The 26,778-nt window shown below is 42.6% G+C and overlaps 2 protein-coding genes across 2 annotated transcripts in view; both read left to right on the top strand.

Moving 5' to 3' along the window:
• hppy (MAP4K3-like protein hppy) overlaps window positions 1–26,778 on the top strand; it is a 73,973-nt gene that overhangs the window by 35,104 nt on the left and 12,091 nt on the right. Inside the window, exons 6-23 of the mRNA XM_028303216.1 lie at window positions 1,546–1,736; window positions 2,245–2,385; window positions 2,638–2,760; window positions 4,578–4,781; window positions 5,371–5,477; window positions 7,233–7,371; window positions 7,851–7,923; window positions 8,540–8,730; window positions 10,897–11,035; window positions 12,671–12,802; window positions 13,545–13,653; window positions 17,145–17,183; window positions 18,344–19,224; window positions 20,123–20,259; window positions 21,312–21,393; window positions 21,782–21,904; window positions 22,801–22,938; window positions 25,846–25,970. Coding sequence (XP_028159017.1) covers window positions 1,546–1,736; window positions 2,245–2,385; window positions 2,638–2,760; window positions 4,578–4,781; window positions 5,371–5,477; window positions 7,233–7,371; window positions 7,851–7,923; window positions 8,540–8,730; window positions 10,897–11,035; window positions 12,671–12,802; window positions 13,545–13,653; window positions 17,145–17,183; window positions 18,344–19,224; window positions 20,123–20,259; window positions 21,312–21,393; window positions 21,782–21,904; window positions 22,801–22,938; window positions 25,846–25,970 — 3,074 coding nt within the window. The remainder of the gene's footprint in view (window positions 1–1,545; window positions 1,737–2,244; window positions 2,386–2,637; window positions 2,761–4,577; window positions 4,782–5,370; window positions 5,478–7,232; window positions 7,372–7,850; window positions 7,924–8,539; window positions 8,731–10,896; window positions 11,036–12,670; window positions 12,803–13,544; window positions 13,654–17,144; window positions 17,184–18,343; window positions 19,225–20,122; window positions 20,260–21,311; window positions 21,394–21,781; window positions 21,905–22,800; window positions 22,939–25,845; window positions 25,971–26,778) is intronic.
• On the top strand, window positions 4,582–9,164 carry LOC114351845 (MAP4K3-like protein hppy). The gene is made up of 5 exons (XM_028303185.1): window positions 4,582–4,781; window positions 5,371–5,477; window positions 7,233–7,371; window positions 7,851–7,923; window positions 8,540–9,164. Exons 1-5 carry the CDS (start codon window positions 4,674–4,676, stop codon window positions 8,806–8,808), a joined length of 696 nt encoding a protein of 231 aa, XP_028158986.1. The 5' UTR covers window positions 4,582–4,673; the 3' UTR covers window positions 8,809–9,164.

The raw sequence follows: 26,778 nt of genomic DNA, 5'->3' as shown, positions 1-26,778 counted from the left end.
GAATCTTTCCTATAACTGACTTTTCAAAACTTAAAATAACAATAGCCCAATAGTGTCGGTGTCGGACTGGCCGAATCCATTTATTTTTTGCAAGTAGGCTTTTAAATACATTTATTATTATCTTCTATTCTGTTCTATAGTCCGGTCGCCGAGCAAGTAAAATTTCGTCCAATGACCCCAAGCTACATCCTTATCGCTCGCGCGTAATTATATTGCTGTCGCGACTGTGCGACGGGCGCCCGCAGTGAGTGTGCGAGCACGACAGCAATATAATTACGCGCAAATTTTAAAAGGCACTTTTACGAGATCTGAGGAATGCGGGTTCGAATCTCGCCGCCTCGGCGCCGCTAGACTGTTGTGGTGAACTAACACACGTATATTTAGCTTAAGGCCGGGTAACAGAGAAAATGGCGAAAATGAGGTTTTCATTTTTCATTTTTGAGGTACTAAACAGTAAAATAAAAGGCTAAGATTTTTTTTGGGCATAGTTGAGGATATTTTCTAGGGCTATTAACGGATGGAAACACGATTTGATGAAGTTGACTCGATAGAATAAATTCCCAAAGTTACCTCTATTCATTTNGTCGGTCACCCATCCTGATATAGCCATGGCGAACGGTTCACGACAAATCCATAGGACGCCACTATCTGTCAGCTCATTTGTCTCAGTGTCTATAACTCGCGCGCCACCAAGCTTGATCGTCAGCAGTTCTGTAAGTGTCTATAGCTGATGGATGACTGCACAAGTCAGGTCGGTCACCCNTGTCAGTCAATTTGACAACCTTTGTCGGAAACATTATTCAATGAAAATATTGTCCGAACCGTTAGTATTTCTCTTCGACAAATACATTAACACATTGTGAACCACTTTTGTGGTTTTGTCACCTGTGAAGCAGTGCGGGTCAGTTGCAGCGCGGCTGAGGCACACTGAAAGCAGCGCAGTTTCAAAGCAGTTGCAACGCGGGCTGTTGTCAAAAATTTAAATATTCGAAAACCGCTTTCGACGCGCTGCTACCGCCCTGCGTCCGGTGTGTCATGCTAATATGGCCGCCATAGTAATATAACAGCGCGGGCCCGCGTTCGCGCAGCTTCTGTCCCGCACCCGCGCCGCTTCTGTCCCGCTCCCGTGCCGCCTCGTTTGTCGTTCGGCAGTTGCAGTGCGGCGCGGTTGGAGCGCGGGCCCGCGATCAAATTTGGTGTGACACACTTCAAAGAGTTTCTTGTATTACAACTTGCGCGGGCCCGCATTCAAGCTGCGCTGCTACTGCCCTGCGTTTGGTCTGTGGAGGCCTTTACCTTAGCCTTAGGGCGTCCGCGGAAGACCAGCTTCTTGACATGCCCTATCGAGCATGTCACAGTATTTCATTACCTATCATTTTTTGTCCTGTATCTACTTTTATAAAGCATTTTCTGTCTCAATAAAATTGTTTCTTTTCTATTTTAATCTTACCGCGAGGGGTTAACGGAACTTGATCGAGAATTAAAAAGAAAAGTTGAATTTGCGCAGACTGAAGATTTATTTAAACTGATTGTCCATCTTTTCAGAGCTAGCCGAACTCCAACCACCGATGTTCGAACTCCATCCAATGAGGGTGCTGTTCCTCATGTCGAAATCCGGCTTCAAGCCGCCGCAGCTGAAGGAGCGCGAGCGCTGGTCGCAGCTGTTCCACGCCTTCCTCAAGCTGGCGCTCACCAAGAACCCCAAGAAGCGGCCCACAGCCGACAAGCTGCTGCAGGTCGGTCACCCATCCTGATCCAGCCAAGGCGATAGGTGCTGCACTCATAATGAGAAACTCAAAGGACACCATGGTCTACTAACTAAGAATCCATTTCATCATCAACCAATTCAAGTGTCTATAGCTGATGAATGGAGCAGCATAAGGCTGACAAGCTTTTGCAGGTCGGTCACCCATCCTGCTACAGCCATGGAGACAGGTGCTGTACTTCTAACCCAAAGGACACCAGGATCTGTCAGCTCATTTGTCTCAGTGTCTATAGCTCGCGCGCCACCAAGCTTGATCGTCAGTTGTTCAGCTGTAAGTGTCTACTGATGGATGGAGGATAAGCTCTTGTTGGTCGGTCACCCATCCTGGTGCTGCACTACTAACCCAAAGGACGCTAAGATCCATCAACAAGTGTCTATAGCTGATGGAACAGCATACGCGTGACAAGCAATGTCTTTAGATACCCTTAGTGTCATGGCCATGTCCCTAGACACTCTTAGTGTCATGGCCATGTCCTTAGACACTCAGTGTCATGGCCATGTTCTTAGATACTCTCAGTGTTATGGCCATGTCCTTAGATACGCTCAGTGTCATGACCATGTCCTTAAATACTTTTAGACACACGCTCTCTCCTTTTCATCTACGTCACTTTAAGATCAGGGTAAGCAGTGCAAGCAAAATTAGACTTTACGTGCAGGTGTTTTAAAGCGATTCGGTTCCATTATCCTGTGACCTCTCCTTGTCATTTTGGTCAAGGTCAGGGTAAGCAGTGTAAACAAAGTGAGACTACGTACAAGCGACTCGGTTCCATTGTCCCGTGAGCCTCAAGGTCATAAGCAGTGCAAGCAAAATGCGACTCTACGTGCAGGTGCTTTAAAGTTCAGTTCCATTGTCCCGTGAGCCTCGCGTCAAGTCGGGCTTCAAGCCGCCGCCGCTGAAGGAGCGCGAGCGCTGGTCGCAGCTGTTCCACGCCTTCCTCAAGCTGGCGCTCACCAAGAACCCCAAGAAGCGGCCCACAGCCGACAAGCTGCTGCAGGTCGGTCACCCATCCTGATATAGCCATAGTGGTAGATGCTGCGCGCGGCGTTACTAACCCAAAAGACGCCAAGATCCATCAACCCATTTCCAGCTGATGGATGGTCAGCTATAGACACTGAGTAGCATAAGGCTGACAAGTTCTTGCCGGCAGGCTGTAGATCCTGGCTGCACAGGAGTTGCCACGGTGGGAACGAGAGGTGGGAATAGTCTTGTAGGTCGGTCACCCATCCTGGTGCTGCACTACTAACCCAAAGGACGTTACGATTTAACAACTAGTTTCAAGTGTCTTAGCTGATGGAACAGCATAAGCAACGTCCTTAGATACGCTCAGTGTCATGGCCATGTCTTTAGATACTCTCAGTGTCATGACCATGACCTTAGATACGCTCAGTGCTTTCTCCTTTTCATCTACGTCACTTTAAGATCAGGGTAAGCAGCGCAAGCAAAATTAGACTTTACGTGCAGGTGTTTTAAAGCGATTCGGTTCCATTAGGTATCCTGTCACCTCTCCTTTTNCTTTTCATTAAAAGTATCAGATGTCGTCTAACAACACGTTATGTTGTCGAGGCTCACAACTTAAATAGTGCCCTAGTACTATTCATTCCAACGGCTTCGTCCATTGTATAATGTTATTATTACATATCATGAGAACGTTCTATTTACAATATCGAAATAACAACAATAACAAGGTCAACTCTAAAATTAAGCAAAGTTAACGTAGCATACAATAATATTTTTAGAAAGTAATGACGTTTTTATATTATTATGTTATGTAACGTAATTAACGTAACTATTAAAATTCTTGCGCGATTATTGCTTATTGTTACGCAGTATGTTGTTTAATTCTAGAGTTCCGTACTCAAAGGGGCTATGGAACCCTATTAGTATGTTGTTCTGTCTACATATAAAAATGAAATAATTAACAATGCAATTATCGTAGAAGCACACAATCATACTGAAATTCTGACTTTAAAGACTAACGCCCGTATTCATAAAATAGAGCTCTGTGACTGGTTCGTGTGTCACCCTGTGCGTCCACGCAGACTGTGAGACCTCACTGTAATGTCTGTGAATTTGAAACAAAGGCGAGAAATCACACCCTTTATATATGACGGCCAGGCGACCCCACTTGCAAACTGAATCAGCGAATTAACTTGACAGAATAAACGCGGTTCAGTGACCCGGCGGACGGACGACTTTAGTGATTAGTGTCCAAACACAGCCGATCTTTAAATTATGACGGATATTTTTTTGTTGTTTAGATTTGGTTAGGTTCTATGGGTGATCGTTGACGTTTTAGGAAGGTAGAATAAATTGGAGTTGTATTAATCGTCCATATTAAAACTTTGAAGAATATTAAACATAACATTTTACTCTGGCTTCGGCCCACGGGCACGGTTTCGCTCGTGTCAATTTCCATCTGTTGATAAACTTTTGTTCAAAAATACATTGTTTCTTAGCAAGAGTCAATTTAGCTATACAGCTATACACAGATATTATACAGCGAAAATATCTGCCTATACAGCTGCTGATACACCACAAGCCTAGTCTTCCAATGCTCCAAACTTAGACCTCCTAGACAGAGTTACAAACATGTCAGTTTAATTTCAAAATCTACCTGGGCAGGTCACGTCTGTCTGTATCGAAACTTACTGACGAAGGCATATTTAGCTAAACACTAGCCTCTAATTTCGTTTTAAAAGGTGCTATTTTCTAAGTTAAGTTCGATCTAGTAAGAAGACTAAAATTTAGAGCTAGAACTTATGGCGCTCACCAAACTATGACTAACTTAACCATCTTTTTCTTTCTTTCCAGGCCAAAAGGCTTAACGGCAACGGAGAGCTGGCCGCCATCAAGGTGATCAAGCTGGAACCAGGCGATGACTTCGCCATCATCCAGCAGGAAATCCTGATGATGAAGGACTGCAGGCACCCAAACATCGTCGCGTACTATGGCTCCTACCTCAGAAGAGATAAGCTGTGGATCTCCATGGAGTATTGTGGAGGGGGTAGCTTGCAGGTATGGTTTACTTCGACCTATGAGTTTCCATTGGGTCGGTTAAATTGCCTTTGATAAATCAGAGAGGGTCCACCTGAGAATCTGTCCACTTGCTATAGGTAGAGGTCGTGTCGTGCTCCTGCAATGGAGACTTAAAGTGGCACCCATGTTTTAACAACCTTTTTTGGGGTTTGAAAAGATAATCTTTCTTGAGTGGCCAACTGGCTATGCATCTCGAAGATCTAACGCAGGCTGGCCTCCCACTCAAATCAATGGAATGACGACCAAGAAAAGGTTGCGGGGAGTATCGTCTCGTCAGTTGTGTAAATCTTTAAAGGAGACTTTATCTAGTTGTGGACGTTTTCCGGCTAAGAAGAACCGTCTGTGTATGCCTGTAGGCTCTTTCCAATTAGACGGCTCTTTTCCATCATACTTGACATAAAATTTTCCGTGTGCGGTCTTGCAAACGGATGACTCAAAATGTCTGCTTTGAAATCCCTACATCCACGAGGAATGCCTTTGTCCAGCAGTCTCTGTCTATGCTGGGCGTCTCTCACATTACTTGCATCGTCTCTCACATTAATTTATTTGTATCCTTGGCATGTTGCAGGACATCTACCACGTCACCGGACCCCTGACGGAGGTTCAGATAGCTTACATGTGCCGGGAGACGCTCACCGGCCTCTCGTACCTGCACAGTATGGGGAAGATGCATCGGTGAGGATTTCAAAACTTATAAACCTCATTTTGGTAAAAGCACTTTTACACGTGGTTGACGATCTGGTAAAGGTCGCGGGCGGCGCAGGACCGGACTTTGTGGAAGTCCTTGGGGGAGGCCTTTGTCCAGCGTTGGACGTCTTTCGGCTGAAACGAACGAACTTTTACACGTCCCAGTATTAACCCTACCACTGCTTCGGGACAATAAATGGGTCAGTGCTGAGAAGAAGCAGCGCAAGAAACTCAGTCACTATTGTCAGCCTCTTTTTCAAGGGTTTACAGTCTTTATGGAAACTAATGTGAAATGTAACAACAAAACAGAAACATTTACACGTTTAGCGCTTTACTTAGTCAGTACCTGAGATTGGGAGCGGCAGAGAAAGGTGTTTTTGTAACGTCAAACATCAGCGACACTTCAGATTTATATGCTCTGTCACGTCATATTATGTCAAAATCCCTCCCGTGCCGCTCCCATATCTCAGGCACTGATTGGGTATGGGATATACCCATTTACCTAACACCCTGTATAGATTCTATCTCAATTCTGTTCTCAATGTAGTCAAATAATTCAATATTCTTACGATTCAAATTGGATCTATCCTTTAATGTCCCAAATAAAAATTATTTATTCGTATGTAAGCCCTTTTTAGAGCACTAATCCATGTCCCAATAAAGCTTGCCCCACCAAAACTTCGGGAAAACATAGTTAGTGTCGAAAAGTGGCGTAAGAAACTCAGTAAATTATTGAATGTTCTTTCTTTCTCGTTTTTATGTTTTTTAGGGTTCCGTACCTCAAAAGGAAAAAATTATAATAAAAATAAACTTTTTTAAAAACAAGCTTTTATTCTGAATTTCGAAAGTTTGTATCGCGCATGGAATTTATTCCTCTTTTTCTCTGTTTGCGCTACAAGCTTTCGAAATTCAGAATAAAAGCTTGTTTTTAAAAAAGTTTATTTTTATTATAATTTTATTTTACACTTTTAAGTTACCCATATCTTAATCTCAGGACCCTGGACGTTATCTAACACTAAAGTGCTCGAAAAGACAAATCCAACGAACCCAAACTCGATGAGTTTCCGCCGTTTTGTTTAGGAGTTCCTATGGCCACCTCCCGACTCCATCATCAGACCAGCTCAATGGTACCATAATATTGCATTGTCATCGGGAAAAATTGCGAAAATGATAAATTTGAAGTTATATAAAATTTAAAATATTATTTTTGCTTACATGACATAAAATATTTTTTTAATAATTATAAACTTACTACCTACCCTTTTTCACATGAACGCGTAGAGATATTAAAGTTGAAATTCATATCAAACACTTCTTAAATCTAATTGCCTCTAAACTGTGAGAAATTCTAAATCAACGCAAAAATTCAAAACGCTGAGGTAGGTACCTACCTATAATGCAAATATAGGAAAAATAAATAAATAAAAAATAATCATACCGCATATTTTGAAATTCGCCACTACTCGCAACGGAATCAAGTAAGTAATTTGATTTAATACGTCATAAATTGTAAACCGCTACGTTTGTACGGCGGAACCCTCGGTGTGCGAGCCCGACTCGCACTTGGCCGGTTTTTTTTTGTTGGAATAGTATTAATTTAGCACAAGGCAATATATTCAAATTCACAAAATAAAAAAAATACAATCGAATTGAATATCTCCTCCTTTTTTGAACTCTGTTAAAAATTATGACGATTCCCGCCACTCGATATCAAACTTCAAACAATAATGACCTCTATTCCAGTGACATCAAGGGCGCGAATATCCTGCTGACGGAGTGCGGGGACGTCAAACTGGCGGACTTCGGGGTGTCAGCTCAGATTACGGCCACCATCAACAAGAGGAAGTCCTTTATTGGCACTCCATATTGGATGGCGCCGGAGGTAACAAACTCTTCGAAAACATAACCCTCGCTTCTGGAGCAGTCGGTTTAAAAACTTTATCAACTCGGAAAGGGAGCGTAACCGTATCAACTCGAGTCGGTCAGTATTCTTTGTATGAAACTCCATACTTCAACACACACAACATCCGCACCGTAAAGTAAACGCCTCGCCTCGCAATAGACAGCGCGCGAAAGGCAATGACAGCTCGAGGAAGGCGATACGTGTTTAATGTTTATCCCTTTCCGAGTTGATCTTGATATGTCTGCTATGACCTTTTGGATCTAGTTCACCATTTCTGAGTAGTGTCACTAGTGGCAATTTTATCATCGTCTACGGAATCGGAAAGATTTTGTTTTGAACTTAAGAGTTTAACAGATTAAAAACGCTCAATTGATCAGCTGTAAGCGGAAAACTGCAAAGGGACGTTTACACTTGTCAAAAGTTGAACTTTATTTATAAGTTCTCGTATAATTTTACAGGTGGCAGCGGTGGAGAGGAAAGGTGGTTACAATCAACTCTGTGATATTTGGGCGTGTGGCATAACTGCTATAGGTATGTTTTAATAAGACTTCCATAAAATTAACTTCCCAAAACTTAAAGTGTCAATAGCCCAGTGGTGTCGATGTCGGACTAGCTGAATTCATTTATTTTTTGCAAGTAGGCTTTTAAATACATTTATTATTATCTTCTATTCTATAGTCCTGTCGCCGAGCACGTAGAATTTCGTCCAATGACCCCAAGCTACATCCTTATCGCTCGCGCGTAATTGTATTGCTGTCGCGACTATGCGACGGGCGGCCGCAGTGAGTGTGCGAGCGCGACAGCAATATAATTACGCGCGAACTTTAAAAGGCTGGACTATTGTGGTGAAGTAACACACGCATATTTAGCTTACCTTAGGGCGTCCGCGGAAGACCAGCTTCTTGACATGCCCTTTCGAGCATGTCATGATAAATGTTGAGCTGAAGTCTATTGGCACAGTTTTTTATTATCATTTTTGTCCTGTACCTACTTTTATAAAGGTTTTTCTGTGTCAATAAAATTATTTCTTTTCTAATCTGCGAGGGTTTAACGGAACTTAATCGGGGGGTTTCCTTTTTAAATTGAATTTGCCCAGACTGAAGAATGAAATGGCAGATTTATTTAAACTGATTGTCCATCTTTCCAGAGCTAGCCGAACTGCAGCCACCGATGTTCGAACTCCATCCAATGAGGGTGCTGTTCCTCATGTCGAAGTCCGGCTTCAAGCCGCCGCAGCTGAAGGAGCGTGAGCGCTGGTCGCAGCTGTTCCACGCCTTCCTCAAACTGGCGCTCACCAAGAACCCCAAGAAGCGGCCCACAGCCGACAAGCTGCTGCAGGTCGGTCACCCATCCTGCTGCAGCCGCCAAGATAGGTGCTGCACTCAGCAGCCACATACGAAGACACGACCTACGTGATATAGCGATCCATCAGCATATTTCTAGTGTCTAAACTTGTATAGCTAATTGAGCAGCTGCTGCAGTTCGGTCACCCATCCTGCTGCAGCCACGGACAAAGGTGTTGCACTAACAACCCAAAGGACGCCAGGATCTGTCAGCTCATTTGTCTGTGTCTATAGCTCGCGCGCCACCAAGCTTGATCGTCAGTTGTTCAGCTGTAAGTGTGTATAGCTGACAAGCTGCTGCAAGTCGGTCACCCATCCTGATATAGCCATGGCGAACGGTTCACGACAAATCCATAGGACGCCACGATCTGTCAGCTCATTTGTCTCAGTGTCTATAGCTCGCGCGCCACCAAGCTTGATCGTCAGTTGTTCAGCTGTAAGTGTCTACTGATGGATGGAGCTGCACAAGTCAGGTCGGTCACCCATCCAGGTACAGCCACACAGACTCACCATACGAGACTAAACACAAAGCATGCTACGATCTAACAACTTGTTTCAAGTGTCTTAGCTGACGGAACAGCATACGCGTGACAAGCGATGTCTTTAGATACTCTCAGTGTCATGGCCATGTCTTTAGATACTCTTAGTGTCATGGCCATGTCCTTAGACACTCAGTGTCATGGCCATGTCCTTAGACACTCTGTGTCATGGCCATGTCCTTAGACACTCAGTGTCATGGCCATGTCCTTAGACACTCAGTGTCATGGCCATGTCCTTAGACACTCAGTGTCATGGCCATGTCCTTAGACACTCAGTGTCATGGCCATGTCCTTAGACACTCAGTGTCATGGCCATGTCCTTAGACACTCAGTGTCATGGCCATGTCCTTAGACACTCAGTGTCATGGCCATGTCCTTAGACACTCAGTGTCATGGCCATGTCCTTAGACACTCAGTGTCATGGCCATGTCCTTAGACACTCAGTGTCATGGCCATGTCCTTAGACACTCAGTGTCATGGCCATGTCCTTAGACACTCAGTGTCATGGCCATGTCCTTAGACACTCAGTGTCATGGCCATGTCCTTAGACACTCAGTGTCATGGCCATGTCCTTAGACACTCAGTGTCATGGCCATGTCCTTAGACACTCAGTGTCATGGCCATGTCCTTAGACACTCAGTGTCATGGCCATGTCCTTAGACACTCAGTGTCATGGCCATGTCCTTAGACACTCAGTGTCATGGCCATGTCCTTAGACACTCAGTGTCATGGCCATGTCCTTAGACACTCAGTGTCATGGCCATGTCCTTAGACACTCAGTGTCATGGCCATGTCCTTAGACACTCACATATTTAACAAAAAAAATTTCTAACTAATTTTTTAACATATTTAAGTCAAGTTATACGTTTTTCTAAATGTTCACTATTAAAAACCAAAAAACATTTCATTCTTAAACAATCAAACATCGGAAATCAATCACCGGTAATTTTTTGGGTATTCATAGCACCGTTGCTCTAGAAGAGATGCCCACCGCCCTCTAGCGAGAGGAAAAAACCACTGAAGAACACTGATGATAATGACTACGACTTAGGTTGTACACCCTTGACATGAATTTTAAATTTTACTGTCTTTAAATTTAAATAATAATTGTCATTTTTATGAATAAAGATATGAAGAAAAATTGGGTGCATTTTTTTATATCATTTTTTCGAAAACTTATCGATACATCTATGTGAACCGTATGAAACATACCCATCACTAGTCACATTCGTTTGACAGCCGTCATTCTAATCAAGCTATATTGGATAGACTATAATACAGAGATAGCGCCATCTCTTGGTCGTTAAGAGAAGCTTTCACAGTATCATTCTGTCTAGATTAATGACTCAAGGAATGGTCAATCCAGCAGAGTACAGAAGTGTCTTTCTGCCCGCATACAGACACGGTTAGTCTAGTTACCTCAGTCATAAGGTCGACAAAAGGTAGTGATATACTAATTATGTTGCTGTCACGCTCGCACACTCACTGCGGTCGCGCGTCGCACAGTCGCGACAGCAATATAATTACGCGCGAGCGATAAGGTTGGGCAGCTTGGGGTCATTGGACAAAATTCTACGTGCTCACGGACCAGGCTTTAGACACTAGGCGTCACGTGATGACGTCACACGGGCCGCGGCCGCCGTGTGTTAGCCGACCAAGCGGCGGCTCGGCCCACGACGCGTCCGCGCAGCTTGCTGCCAGAGAGAGACGTGTCTGGAGACGCATCCGCTGTGGCTAGGACTGCCAGACTTCCTGATGAGGGTAGGTAGAGAAAACACACACACATGAAAGCAATTATAGTCTGGTCGCCGAGCACGTAGAATTTTGTCCAATGACTCCAAGCTACCCATCCTTATCGCTCGCGCGTAATTATATTGCTGTCGCGACTGTGCGACGGGCGCCCGCAGTGAGTGTGCGAGCGCGACAGCAACATAATTACGCGCGAGCGATAAGGATGGGTAGCTTGGGGTAAAATTCTACGTGCTCGGAGACCGGGCTTTACGAGGTTAAATCGATCTTAGAGTACCTTATGAGGCTAAGCAACATAGTAAACCCCCACACTATTAAAACAACGACAAAAACATGTAGCGTGGACAAATATACTCGGGTAGGTAGCCAGGTGATCAATAATAGCTAGCTGACTGTGAAACACTAGATAAGTAGTAATTTAGTTACCCTCCCCCCCTAATAAAGCATCGCAAACTTCACGTCATCTCGTCACCGCGACCTAATGTACAGACAGCGCCATCTCTCGGTCACAAGTCAGAAAATAGAGAACAATCAATTATCTGTCAGATTCAGATGGCGAGGCCCACGCATCTCGTCCTCATCTAATATACAGACAGTGCCATCTCTCGGTCTTAAGTCACAAGATAGAGGATAGGTAGTGATCTACTAGACACTAGACGTCACGTGATGACGTCACGTGGCCCACGACGCGCCCGCGCAGCTTGCTGCCAGAGAGAGACGTGTCTGGAGATGCACCCGCTGTGGCTAGGACCGCTAGGCTGCCTGATGAGGGTAAGTAACTAAGAATTAACCTTTCCCCCTTCATTAAAGCAATGACAAATGACTCTAGCATAGCCCGAAGGTTGAACGACTGCCTGACGAGAGTAAGTAGCTAAAACACACACCAATAAAACTAAGAAAAACACCGCAACACCGGTGTAGTAGGCAAATGTACTCGCAAGTCGCTAGCTGATGATGGTAAGTAGGTAGCTGACTGTAAAACACTAGCCAAGTAGACTGTGTGCGTCCTGAATTGCTAGATAAGTAGCTACTTAGCAATCCTCTTATAAAAGCATCAACAAATAATACGTCATCTTGTCTCTTAGACCTAATTTACAGACAGCGCCATCTCTCGGTCACACGTCAGAAGATAGAGAACATTCAGTTATCTGTCAGATGAAGCGCTGGCGAAGCCCAAGCATCTCGTTTCCGCAATCTAAAATCAAAATTAAAAATATTTATTCAGTTTAGACCACAAGTGGCACTTATGAAAGTCAAATATAGCAAGCAATAAAAAGAAAAAGTAGCCCTTATGGGGCACTTTACAGGTCTCCTTATCTATTACTTAGCGCCCTACCAGCGCTTCGAGACAAACATATGGCAAGTGCTGAGAAGTTGGCGCTGTCTCTAATATACAGACAGCGCCAACGACAAATTATATGGAGTTTTAGTTGTGTATACTACTATAGTCTACTTATATTATATTAGAGGACCTAGATTATAGGTCCTTCTCACCCAAGCACTTGATTCACTATATGGATAGGATCTTTGCGGATGAGGGGAGATAAAGGTATAGGGAAGCACAAAAGACCCCACTGGGTCGATGTGCACTGCGCCCATGCGTGGCCCTAAATAAGACAAGATAAGATAGTCTACTTATTGTTACAGGTCGCGTCAGCTCCCGGTACGACGACTCGCCGATCATAGACCTGGACGCGGAAGACGACCTGTCCCGCCAGAATCTGTTCCCGGGACTACCTGCCCGGACCACCAATGTGGGAGACACGGTCAAACGAAACGGTGAGAACAAATATGTACTTTTGTGCCAAAAAGTCGCTCGAGTGGCGTCCACGAGCCGGAAACGGGACTCCTAACATCTTGTTCCCACCGCTGCAACTCCTGTGTAGCCAGGATCTACAGCTTGACCGCCAATAACCCAACCAGTGATGGCTAAGTTTGTCCCGGGGGAAAGTTAAACTGTCATTGTTTCCGCAACAAAATTATTCAGAATAACATAAGAGGAGTTCGAAGTTAAGGTGTACAGCGGATAACAGGAAACAAAACCGGTTTCGCAACCTTTGAAAAGATATTATGCACCACGGACAGTAAGACCGTATCAATTATAGGGACCTAACAAGATTTGTGGAAGAAAACCTCCTTCCTGCAACCTATAAAGGTCCTTATAAAAGGCCTTGTGGGAATATATTTTATACAATAAACAGAGACAAAACATTTTAGTGCTTTCGTTTCAACAAGGCACTATTGATTTAGTATGAATCGTAAAACACGCGTCTCCCACACTGATGTTAGAATGTGGCCTCAGTCGTATAAAATACTTGTTATGAAATCTAGTACAGCGTATTCTCCGCCATAGGATAGAATATATTGAGAATGGGTATGTCAACTTTTTTGACATACCCATTCTTATTCGTTTTTGCAAGAAATTATCTGAATATATGGCGACTTTCTGCCGGTTCACCCAGTAATTATAAAACATAATTCAACTGAAAAAGAGATCAAAATACTTATTTTTCTCTTACAGTGTACCATAGACAATCGAGCGAAGACTGGAGCGTAGCGTCCCTAATGAGTTGTCCCAAGCACAACCCACTGCAGGACCTCGCAACAGATACGATGCCATCTAGCGAAAAGTGAGTGAACTATCACGTTTGTAGTTTATATGGCTTTTTATATTTATGTCTTTAGTTGTTTTACCTTTCCTTTGGTTGGTGGTGAGAAGACGGTTATGAGAAATGAGTGGTGCCTATTTGATTTTGGAACTTATTGACTTGTATAAAGATCCAAAAGAAAACTCAAATTCATAGCTTGTTGTGTCCCTTTAAGGCCCAGAACAGACGGTGAAACGAATCTGCAACGCTAGTTACTTTTGAGTTGCATCTAAGTTTCTGCCATAGCGTCCGTTGAGAGACCACACATGACGCGACCAGTTTGAAACTTTCAGTTTCATTCATCAGAATCATTACAAAGTTGCAGTTTCATTGCAGTTGCGTTTCACCGTCTATTCTGGGCCTAACAGTTCGACTTTTAAGCATAGATATTTCAAAAAACACACACGTTAATATTGTTTGGAATATTTTAATTGTGGTCACTCAACTCAAATTTTATTTGAAATTAACTAGCTCCTGATTGAAAATAAATCTTCATGGTTCTTCATAAAATATTCTACTGACTTTAATCAATAAAAAACTAGAGCCAGGTAGACTCTAGGCTTTGCCTAATCAGCCATATGCACAGTACTTTCCTGCCTCAATTCCTATTTATAGGACTCTCCAAGGGTCACTACTATGTCTCAATTTTTTTATACTAAAAATAAATCAACTCAATTTTCAAACGTCTTCTCATCACCAACCTATAGTGCCATTTATTTATGTAACCGTCTTATTTATTTATTTGATATTTATCATTATTGTGTTATAGCAAGTGGTGTCGGGTGATCACTGGGGATGATATTATGAGAATGTCTCTGAGGTATTTTATTTGGAAACTTTAAGTTGATAAATTCAAAATTTTTTCAACGATTTGAGTTAACAAACATTTTGGCGCTGAAGCTTTTTGTTCTAACAACGTGTTATTTTTATTTCTTGATTATTTTTTTCAAAATTGTGTGCGTTTTTTTTTGGTGGAGGATTTTTATTTGTTTTTAGATGTAGATTCTTTTTTGAATATTTTTATTATAGTGTGTATGGTATTGTAAATGATATGTGGAGTGTCAATATGATTGCACATTTGTGATTAGTATAGTCACATTGACTTTTTTATGTTGGCAATACAAAGATGCAATCTGGTGGTAAGATGTGGAGTTAACGGAAGCTCGTGTTCTATCTAGCTTTGAGAAGTTCAAACTCAAGTTTAAGCGACAATAAACTAACGGTTTAGATATCGGACTACAGATTTGAAAGTAGGACGCTAGTTCGATTCCCGTTGGCAAGTTAGTAGATTATTGTAATGACCCCGCCCCTTAGACCGATATTAATTTGAGTTTTTTAGGATGGCGGAAATATTACTATACTATAGCCCGGTCTGTGAGCACGTAGAATTTTGTCCAATGACCCCAAGCTACCCATCCTTATCGTTCGTGAGTAATTATATTGCTGTCGCGACTGTGCGACTGGCACCCGCAGTGAGTGTGCGAGCGCGATAGCAACATAATTACGCGCGAGCGATAAGGATGGGAAGCTTGGGGTCATTGGACAAAATTCTACGTGCTCACGGACCGGGCTTTAGAAATATTTAATTCAACCAATCATAGCTTGGTATCAATCCTTCTTTATATTCTCAGCTAACTTTGGAAATAAAACTCATTTTGTTTTATTCATAAATGAGTGAATGGGACAAACTTATACCAAAGAATATTTGATTTAGTTATATTTTTTTTGCTATATTCAACTATATCCAACTTCCACATTTAACCACCAGGGGCGCTCGCATCTTTACATTGTCAATATTATGTGCATGTATAAAAAAACGCGATTTTGTCTGTTTGGCTTCTTTTTTTGGCCATTAAATGTGAACAAACATTGGTGAATAAAGGTAAGATTGTACGCGAACTTTGAAAATATTAGCGAATAATAAATAAGCTTTGATGTGATATTGTCATTGAGTTTTAGATGTAAATGCGGTCTGAAGTTGCATTAAAATATTATTTCTGATTTTTTAATGTGGGTTAACCCATCTAAATTTTTATCAAACGATTTAAGCTTTATGCTTAAGAAATTAAGTTCAAATTCCAATGTATTTTAAAACCTTTAAAAGATGATTTGTTCTTAAGAGCGTTGTCACATTTTTCATGCAGAAATTGTAAATTTGTCAGATTTCGAAATGATTTTAGTCATATAATTTATTGTTATAGCTTCTTTTGACTTATATCATCGTAATTATCATACGTTTTTACGGAATGTCTATTGACAAAATCTCGTTCAAATTGGATTTTTTCCTACGAAAACAGCGAATTTTGAAAGCCCGATTTCCAGGTAACTCGCGAAGGCACAACTTTGAACTAATATTATAACAAATTTATTTCTAAGTAAGAAGATAGAATGCATTCATTAGAATAAGCATACCCTGAAGAAGAAAGTGTATTGAGAAAATTTTGATGTTTAATTCATTAAAATGCATTTTTATCATGTCTAAGATAGTCAAAATTCGAGAAAATTACAGCAAGAAAACAGGTCACATCTCATAATCTAAAAGTCATTTGGCAACATAAACTACTTTAAACTTAAGAAGAAACATAGTACTATTATTGTGTGAAAAAGAAAAAATATCTNATAAACAAGCTTTTGATGCTGTAAAAAGAATAAAATAAAACATAAATTCTTTCTAACCCATCAACTTATTACTTTACTCAATTTAAAGATTAAAAACTTGTCGCGGGATTTACTAGTGTAAAAATACATTAATTACGTAACTTGATTTTGCTAAAAGTCTGATCTGAGAAAAAATCAAATAGGTAAATTATACATTATTTCTTTATTATTATGTATGATGTACTGTCTTAGGTACGATACAACTACGGATTAAGATCGTTTAGTCGACGCAGCGTTGAAATTGTACAGATAAATGCAGTTTGCGCACTCACTACGCGACGTCAAGCAATAAAAACCTAAAATTCGAACGCCAACTTTTTGCTACAACGCTCTTAAATAGACTAAGTATTTGAATCTTTTATAAGGCACTAATGGCTGGTTTACACGTATTAAGTAGTTAAGTAGGTAACTAAATTTTAACTTAATTTTAAGTGATGAAATTGCATCGTAACTAAATTTTAACTTAATTCCAAACGTCAAGCTCTTGTTTACTATGAAACTGATTGTCAAACGAGTGTCAAGTGACAAGCCACGCCCACCAACTTGACAGAAAAATCAAGTAAAAATTTAGTTATCTACTTAACACGTGTAAATCAGCCTTAAGAGTATAGTAACAAGCTTATTTTGAACTCTATCTACTTGTTTTAAAGTCAAGAATAAACTGATGAAATATGGATTCCATAATATCGCAATGATGACAAGGACAACTGCTGTTCTAACTCAAACTCGTCAAATAACTTCAGACCGTATTCCTACACACATTAGGTCTACAGTGCGGTGTGCGGCACTTTGTAAGCTGTCTCTGTTTGTTTTAGGAGCCTCTTGCAATATATTGACGAAGAATTAATGCTAAGGTAAACATATAAGAGGGACAATACATTGCATGTACAGTTTGTGTGTAGAACGCTTTGTATGTATGGTGTTGCCATAGTAAAATTGCAAATTGTACCAAAAAATCAATTGCCAGATCAAAAAATACTAACTGGTACTTTCGTTTGGGAAATATTTAGTACTTTTTCTGGTAATTGCGTGTCGAACAACTACGCTAAAGGTTGCACCTGCAGTACACCTATACCCGCACGAGACAAGTATCATTTCTAGGTGTTTTCTATGTAAATATTTGTAAATGTATAAGATTTTTAAATGTATCTAAAAAATCAAAAGCTTTAAACTACGTTTCTCAGTTGTCTGGTAATCATAAAAGCAAAGTTTGCGAATTGGCGATATTAAAAACACTCGGTATATTTATTTGTAGCAACACTACGAAAATCTATTTTTAATATTGGTATAATTTTTATTTATTATGGCAACACAACTGTACTAGTCCTGTTCGGAATAAAATTGGTTTGTTTGGTTTTTTACTTTTTTGTATCGGCTTAGTTACCATAGAAAAAATAGTAAATTAATTTTATATAATTTTTGTAATTGGTAATATTAAACTGTAGGTAAATAAAGAAGGTTTATTGGAAAATACATTCTTTGTTATAATAAATTAACCCTTTAAAATATTGTATATTATTTAGGTATTTGTTTAGTTTTGTTTATTCCGAACAGTGTATTTTTAAGATTATGTACATGTTTGATATAATTTAAATGGTTTTGCGTAGATGTATTTTTATTTTTGCCCAATCCTAAACCGTATTTCATGTGAAAAATACAATCACATGACATGTGGTTTCATAGCATGTGGCATGGATTATTTTTTTGTTATTTAAATAAGCTTAGCAATAAATAAAAAAGATTATAAAAATGTGTAGAAATGAAAGTAATATAACACAAATAATATTATATTTTTAAACCCTTTTACGTATTTTGAAGGTATTACGTTCCACCAGCACCACTTGTTATTTAACTAAAATAAATAAATAACCAGCTTGATTTTAAAATAACATGAAATAAAACGTATCTAACAGCACAACCCCTGGCTTAAAAATAACAGCACTGCATCCAACGACGCAGCTTCTACTAAAACCGCCGAAAAAATACCAAATTGGTAACTTTATTTTTTTAACAGGGCAACACTGCCGCTTACGGCTGACACCGCGGCGATGGCGCAAGCTGGCAACCCCGGGCTGTCAACGCACATACACGACCAGCACCTCTCACAATGCATTCAATTGAAGCAAAACTTCCTTAACAACTCCACCACGAATATCTATCAAAATCTAGCGTCGAATTTCCAAAGTCCTATAGGAGCTTCTAGAGTGTCAATCGACGATCCTTTATGTAGGAAAATGGGGGAGACAGACATCATGTATGTTGATCAACCGGAGAGTGACGCAATCGTCGACTCGCCACAGATTAGGAACGCGAATTGCGAGTGTGGTCTATGCCCAAAACCAGAGCCAAGAGACGACAACACGCTAAGCGACTTACAGAGATCTGTGGCGTCCAAATGCTCCTGCGACGCTTGCAATTCTAATGGAGATATACTTAGTTACTACCGCAACTGTTCTAAGCAAACCTCCGACTCGGGGATCGTGCACTGTGATATTTGTAAAAAGCAAAAGATATCCGTGTCCAACTTCAGAGCGCTACAAATAGCGAATCGTTTACGCATAGCTGACGATAAGTTAGAAAACGGCGGTCAATCGGACGACGATTTGTGTAGGAAAATAGATATGAGTTTAGATATGGACGATAAGAATTATGAGCATAGAAAGAGGCATAATAGGCATAATTCTGATTCAGTGACAGCTGGTATAGACTTGAGTCAATTCTGTCAGTGCGAGTTGGAAAATAATAAACGGAAAACGTCGTCTGTGGACGAGATATTCAATATGGTGGATGAGGAGAAGGCTAAGAAAGAGTTGAGTGAAGAGGAGATGAAGGTCAGCCAAAGACAGAGGAGTCTGTCGGATAGTCAGAGGGACAAGGCGAAAGTGGAGAATAAAGGTATGTGGAAATCTTTAAGCAATATGGTAATTTGTGGTTTCTTTATTACTTGATTATAAATGTAAGTTTTTGCCGTTTGAAGAGGATATTCGTTTTTGGTCCTTTTTTATATTTTATCACGTAAAGAGACGAGATATTTTATCACGAAGGGAACATCATTTTATCGGTCTCATTAAGACTGACTGCCGAGACATTAGACATAATATAACTATTATTCGAGGCTCACCGGTGAGCCGCGTGGCGTACAACGTTTTAAACGATAATTATGTTGAAATGATACATATTCATTCAGTCCAGAACTGAATATCTAATGAAACACAGGTCATCACCTTGACACGCAAGTCAAGCAAAACACTGTGGCATCATTTAGTTGAAATAGGGGCCATTTTTCAACCAAATGTTATAGTCAGTACAAAGAAATACGTACCGTATTACCGTATACACGCTCACCAAGCTCCACTTTCCGGTGGACATGACGAACTCCGTACAATGAAATATCTACCCTATTCCAAGCTAACTAAGCCCCACATTCCAGTGGACGTGTCGGGCAACGGCGTGGCATTACTTTTCAAGTTGTATAGTTTGTCTGATGTCTGTACAAAGAAATCCTTACCCTATTGCCCACTCACCAAGCTCCACATTCCAGTGGACGTGTCGGGCAACAGCGCGGGGCTACTTTTTAAGAAAATTGTAGTATGAGCGAATTTCTAACAAAATAGAATGGTGTATATTGTCTGGTCAAAGAAATACCTACCCTATTACTCGCTCACCAAGCCCCACATTCCAGTGGACGTATCGGGAAGCGGCGCGGCATTACTTTTTAAGTTGTATAGTTTGTCTGATGTCTGTACAATGAAATCTCAACCCTATTGCCCACTCACCAAGCTCCACATTCCAGTGGACGTGTCGAACAGCGCGGCGCCGGTGGTGCCCCCGCGAAGGGGGCGGGGCCGGCGCGCGCACACGCCCCCACGCCCCGCCCCCAACGGGTTGCCGCCCACGCCCAAGGTGCATATGGGGGCTTGCTTCTCCAAGGTACGTACTATGAATAGCTGGGAATATCCTTCTATAAGCCGTGTGGTGACGGCAGAGTAGAATACATTTGTCACCAACCCCTACTCTTCCCGCGGGTGTCGTAAGAGGCGACTTAGGGACTACACAACAAATAGAGAATGGGCAGCAGCGCTCTCTGAAAAACATCAATCTTTTAAACTGCGATCTCCAACCCGCCTGCCAAGCGTGGAGATTATGGCAAAACCCTCCACTATTGTGGAGGAGGCTCATAGTCCAGCAGTGGACTGTAAAGGGCTGTTGATGATGATGATCCTTCTATATGTGGGCAGGCCTCCTACTAGGTGGACCGACGATCTGGTAAAGGTCGCGGGAAGAGCCTGGATGCGGGCAGCGCAGGACCGTTCAATGTGGAAAACCTTGGGGGAGGCCTTTGTCCAGCAGTGGACGTCATTTGGCTGAAACGACGATCCTTCTATAGTCTGGTCCGTGAGCACGTAGAATTTTGTCCAATGACCCCAAGCTGCCCATCCTTATCGCTCGCGCGTAATTATATTGCTGTCGCGACTGTGCGACGCGCGCCCGCAGTGAGTGTGCGAGCGCGACAGCAACATAATTACGCGCGAGCGATAAGGATGGGTAGCTTGGGGTCATTGGACAAAATTCTACGTGCTCACGGACCAGGCTTTACAGAAAACAAAAAAGGGAATAAATAATCACTAAAGAAGAGGCACAATTTAGACAGAGGTCACAAAGGCAAAAAGTCATAACTTTTTTGATTTTATTAGGCTTTTCAATCTCGCTTTTAACCTTCCCAGTATAATTTTGACTCTAACACTACTTAAAAAAATGGGCAAGCAAGATTGGCAGATAGTAGTTGACATCTCAAATGATAAGTCCCTGTAATTTATTATTATGCCACTTTTGTCCCTTGTGTATGTCTCATTTTTAAAATTGCTTAATAACATTCATTCATCTGTCCCCGTTGTGCGACAGACGGTAGTCGATGTTCAAAGCAATTTGGTCTTCTATTTGATTCTAATAAATATTTACGGTAATATTATTTACGCCTTCAGGTATTCAACGGCTGCCCGCTCAGGATAAACTGTACAGCCTCCTGGATACATCCCGACACGAGGGATCAACACATACTCATTGGTGAGTGCTTACAAACAAAAAAAAATACTTTAAGGGATATTTTTCAAACGTCGGATATCTAATATCCAAAGAAAAAAATTGACACTGTCATATTTCCCATACAGAAACTGTCAACAGGCCAATTTTATTTTGAGACTCACTGCTGCCGCCGGTCGCACAATCGCGACAGCATTATAATTACGCGCGAGCGATAAGGATAGGTAGCTTGGGGTCATTGTACGAAATTCTACGTACTCAGCGACCAGACTTTACACAGGAGTTGCAGCTGTGGGAACGAGTGGTGGGAATAGCCCCGTAGTCTGATGAGCTCTCTGTTTTTAATCCTACTTTTGGTACTTTCTGTTTGTAAAGGTAATAAACGTTATATCTATCTATTATCCATTCCCAGGTGCTGAAGAAGGCATCTATACTCTGAACCTCAACGAACTCCACGAGACGGCGATGGACCAGCTGTGTCCGCGGCGCACCATCTGGCTGCACGTCATCAAGGATGTTCTCATGTCCTTATCCGGTAAGTGACGTGACGTCACTCGTGTGACGTCATCAAAACAAATGAGACTAGACTTATGTAGATGACAGAACAGATACTTGACTCGCTTAGATGACGAAATTGAGACTAGACAAATAAGACTACTCATGTATGTGACACATTTACATAGACTCGTGTAGGTAGCACAGACTAGGTCTGGCTGCATGTCATCAAGGATGTGCTCATGTCCTTGACAGATACAGTCAGCGTTATAGTTTTCTCTAGCGTTCTAGTCTTTCTTTTATTGTAATAAGGTTGTGTTATCAACTTTTTGGCCACTTTCGGTGTCACGAACTATTTGACGCTGACTGTACGTCTCGTGACGTCACTCATGTGACGTATTTACACGTCTGAGAGCTGCACCCATGACATAACTGGGGCTAGACTTTTGTAGATGAAACAATTGATGCTAGACTCGTGTAGATGACTGTGATGTACTACTACACAAATAAAGAGTGTGCGCTATGTCAATACTGGCTAGTAAGGGGTCAGTCGTAGTCGGGCCGCCACACAGGACGGATGTCAGTGCTTGCACTAGCTTACACAGTGAACATATACCAGTGTTTTATTTGAGACATCACAATGACACAACTGACAGAGACTTGACTCGTTTAAATGACAGTTTTAAGACAGACTCATGTAGACGACAGAAAACAGTTGAATCTCTATACATAATAGCCTTCAGTTTAAAGAGCTATGTGGCATACCTTATCCCTGTCCCTCGTCGTTTCAGCCAAATGACGTCCACTGCTGGACAAAGGCCTCCCCCAAGGTTTTCCATAATGAGCGGTCCTGCGCTCCTGCATCCTGGAACTTTTACTAGATCATTGGATTCATGTCCCTAGCATTAAATATTAATAGGTATTTTCCATCAACAGGCAAGACACCCTCCTTATACCGGCACGAGCTCCTAGCGTTAATCGGAAGCGCGCGCGGCGGTCGTTCGCTACGGGTCTTACCGCCCAGGCTGTTACCTCGTCGCTTCGCTCTGACTACTCGCGTGCCGGATACTAGAGGTAGGTGTTACTTAAGTTAGAGGTGCGTGTTACCAAATCCAGAGGTGGATGTTACCAAACTAGAGTGGGATTTTACCAAACTAAAGGTAGGCGTTACCAAACGGAGCTCCTAGCGTTGGTCGGACGGAAGCGCGCGCGGCGGCCGCTCGCTACGGGTGCTACCACCCAGGCTGTTACCCCGTCGATTTGCTCTCACTACCCGCGTGCCAGACACTAGAGGTAGGTGTGACTGAAGCTAGGCACCTCTAGCTTTAACGTTACCTAACTAGAGGGTGATGTTACTTACCAAACAAGAGGTAGGTGTGACTTAAACCAGAGGTGCGTGTAACCAAATTAGAGGGGGATGTTATCAAACTAGAGGTGTGCGTTCCAACGCCAGAAATGGGTGTTATTGACACTAGAAATAGGTGAACCTGACACTAGAGGTAGACCACACTGGACCTTATTGACAATGAGGGAAGAGTGTCAACAGGCAAGACACCCTTCCTATACCGGCACGAGCTTCTAGCGTTGATCGGAAGCGCGCGCGGCGGCCGCTCGGGTGCTACCACCCAGGCTGCTGCCCCGTCGGTTTGCGCTAACTACCCGCGTGCCAGACACTAGAGGTAGGTGTTACTTAAACTAAATACAAATACAAAATTATTTATTGTGAATCATAGGTAAAATGGTGACATGTTACAGTAGGTAGTATCATCATCATCATCATAGTAACTAGAGGTGGACGTTACCAAACTAGAGGTAGGTGTGTCTTAAAACAGAGGTGCGTGTTACCAAATCAAGAGGTGGACGTTACCAAAATAAAGATACGCGTTACTTAACTAGAAGTGAGCGTTACCAACACCAGACGTGGGTGTTATTAACATTAGAAGTAGGTAAACTTTATTCTAGAGGTAGACCACACTGTACCTTATTGGCAATGAGGGAAAAGTGTCAACAGGCAAGACACCCTCCCTATACCGGCACGAGTTCCTAGCGTTGATCGGAAGCGCACGCGGCGGCCGCTCGCTACGGGTGCTACCACCCAGGCTGTTACCCCGTCGATTTGCGCTGACTACCCGCGTGCCAGACACTAGAGGTAGGTGTTACTTAAAGTAGAGGTGCGCGTTACCAAATTAGAGGGGGATGTTACCAAACTAGAGGGGGATGTTATCAAAACTAGAGGGTTATGTTACCAAACTAGAGGTGGGCGTTACCAAACTAGAGACGAGCGTTACCAACGCCAGAAATGGGTGTTATTGACACTAGAAATAGGTGAACCTGACACTAGAGGTAGACCACACTGGACCTTATTGGCAATCATATCATATCATATCATAATCATGTATTGCTTCATAAGTGTACATAGGGGTACATGAGGGAAGAGTGTCAACAGGCAAGACACCCTCCCTATATCGGCACGAGCTTCTAGCGTTGATCGGAAGCGCGCGCGGCGGCCGCTCGCTACGGGTGCTACCGCCCAGGCTGTTACCCCGTCGATTTGCTCTCACTACCCGCGTGCCAGACACTAGAGGTAGGTGTTACTTAAAGTAGAGGTGGGTGTTACCAAACTAGAGGTGGGTGGTACCAAACGGTGCTCCTAGTGTTGATCGGAAGCGCGCGCGGTGGCCGCTCGCTACGGGTGCTACCACCCAGGCTGTTACCCCGTCGCTTTGCTCTCACCACACGCGTGCCAGACACTAGAGGTAGGTTTTACTTTTAGTAGAGGTGGGTGTTACCTAACTAGAGGAGCGCGTTACCAAACGGAGCTTGATTAGGGTTGATTGCAAGAGCGCGTGGCGGCCGCTGGCTACGGGTGCTACCACCCAGGCTGTTGCCCCGTCGATTTGCTCTCACTACCCGCGTGCCAGACACTAGAGGTAGGTGTGACTGAAGCTAGGCACCTCTAGCTTTAACGTTACCTAACTAGAGGGTGATGTTACTTACCAAACAAGAGGTAGGTGTGACTTAAAACAGAGGTGCGTGTTACCAAATCCAGAGGTGGATGTTACCAAACTAGAGGGGAATGTTACGAATACCAGAGGTGGGTGTTACCAAACGGAGCTCCTAGCGTTGATCGGAAGCGCGCGCGGCGGCCGCTCGCTACGGGTGCTACCACCTAGGCTGTTACCCCGTCGATTTGCGCTCACCACACGCGTGCCGGATACCAGAGGTAGGTGTTACTTAAGCTAGAGGTGCGCGTTACTAACACCAGATAATATAGACGTTACCAATACCAGAGGCGATTGTTACCAATACCAGAGACTAGAGATGGGCGTTACCAACACCAGAGGTGAGCGTTACCAACACCAGAGGTGAACGTTACTAACACTAGAAACAGGTGAACCTGACACTAGAAGTAGGTGATCCTGACATTAGAGGTAGGTGTTATCGACACTCAGGTCGAAATCGCAGCGACAAGAAAAAAACCTTTATGAATGTTTTTTCTCTAGACAGCTGCCACAAAAGTTTGCGCTCAGGACGCATACGAGAAGATATTTGTGTTCTTACCAATGTTTGCGAAAGTCTAAATAGACTAGGAGCTAGTGAATTGGCAGCTACACGCAAAAGATTGTCTGGCAAGGAGTTGGAACTGTCAAAACTATCTGGCTGATGAGGAAACAACTTCTAATCATTGCCCAAATATTATACATAAAAATCAGCTATTATGGTATAACGTAAGTAGAATTACAGTCTATTGTATATACAGCAATAGCCACTGTAAACGTAACGTAGCCTGTTACGTCTGCCAAAGCCACGATGACCCAAACTTCATAATGCACCAACATTCTTACCTATATTGGGAGCATACGCTGACAAACTATCAGCTTTTATAAAATGACGTAGGTCTGGCGTTCACTAGCTCTTAGTCTAAAAGGTCATTGTCATACTTATATCTATTGTTTACACAAAGAACTTATATTGTTTCAGGCTGTGTGAGATGTGCGGTGGCGAGGAACCCATACAACGGCTACAAATACCTGTGCGGGGCCACTCCGGCTGGACTGTTCTTGATGCAGTGGTACGACCCGCTACGGAAGTTTATGCTGCTCAAGGTTGGTATAATGAAAATATTGACTAATGCAATACTTTTTATTACAGTCAAATGAGAATGTTACAAGGTATGCAAAATCACTTGAATCCTATGTTACAGTTAAGCTTTTACATTTACAAATACATTAGTTTTTATTTCATTCAAAAATACCCAGTAGTTATGATTTTATAGGCATTCAAAGTTCGCTTAAATATTGAGTCCCGCCGATNGTGGGTTCTACCCTAAGGGGGCTATCTATTCACGAGAGGGGGGGCTATCTGGGATGAGGGGTGTAATCTGGGGGGGGGGGGGGGGTCTGGCTTAGGGAGTCGTAATCTGGCTGCCTTAGGGGGAGGCAGTCTAGCTTCGAGCGGCGTTTGTTTTGAGTTTGAGTACCCGTTGCTATGCGTCGGTGCCACCAGGAGCCCTGTGCGCCTGCACCTGCTCAACATTAACTCCGGTCAGTTTGGAGAATGTATCCTAAGGGAGGGAGAAAAATACTCTAAAGGGGGTAGAAAAGTACCCTAAAGGGGGGAGAAAACTACCCTAAAAGGGTGCAATCATGCTAAGAGGGGGCAATCTTCACAAAGGGGGGAATCTACCTTGAGGGGGACGATTTACCCTAAAAGGGGCAATTTACCCTAAGGGTAGGCAATCTACCTTTAGGGGGGAATAATCAACCAGCGCTGGTAGGGTAAAAAAATTATGAGATATGTAGAGGCTCCTTAAGAGCAAAATGACGATTTGTAAGAACTATTTATTAGTCTAAACGAATCAAGAAATTTTGACTTTGACTTTGACTTTGAACCGTAGGCGGGCAAGTCAGTGTC

The sequence above is a fragment of the Ostrinia furnacalis genome, unplaced genomic scaffold (assembly GCF_004193835.3).
Source record: "Ostrinia furnacalis isolate ACB-3 unplaced genomic scaffold, ASM419383v2 OfSCF0093, whole genome shotgun sequence".
Lineage (NCBI taxonomy): Eukaryota > Metazoa > Arthropoda > Insecta > Lepidoptera > Crambidae > Ostrinia > Ostrinia furnacalis.
Note: the sequence above shows the minus strand (reverse complement) of the source record. Positions and strands in the feature narration are given on the sequence as shown.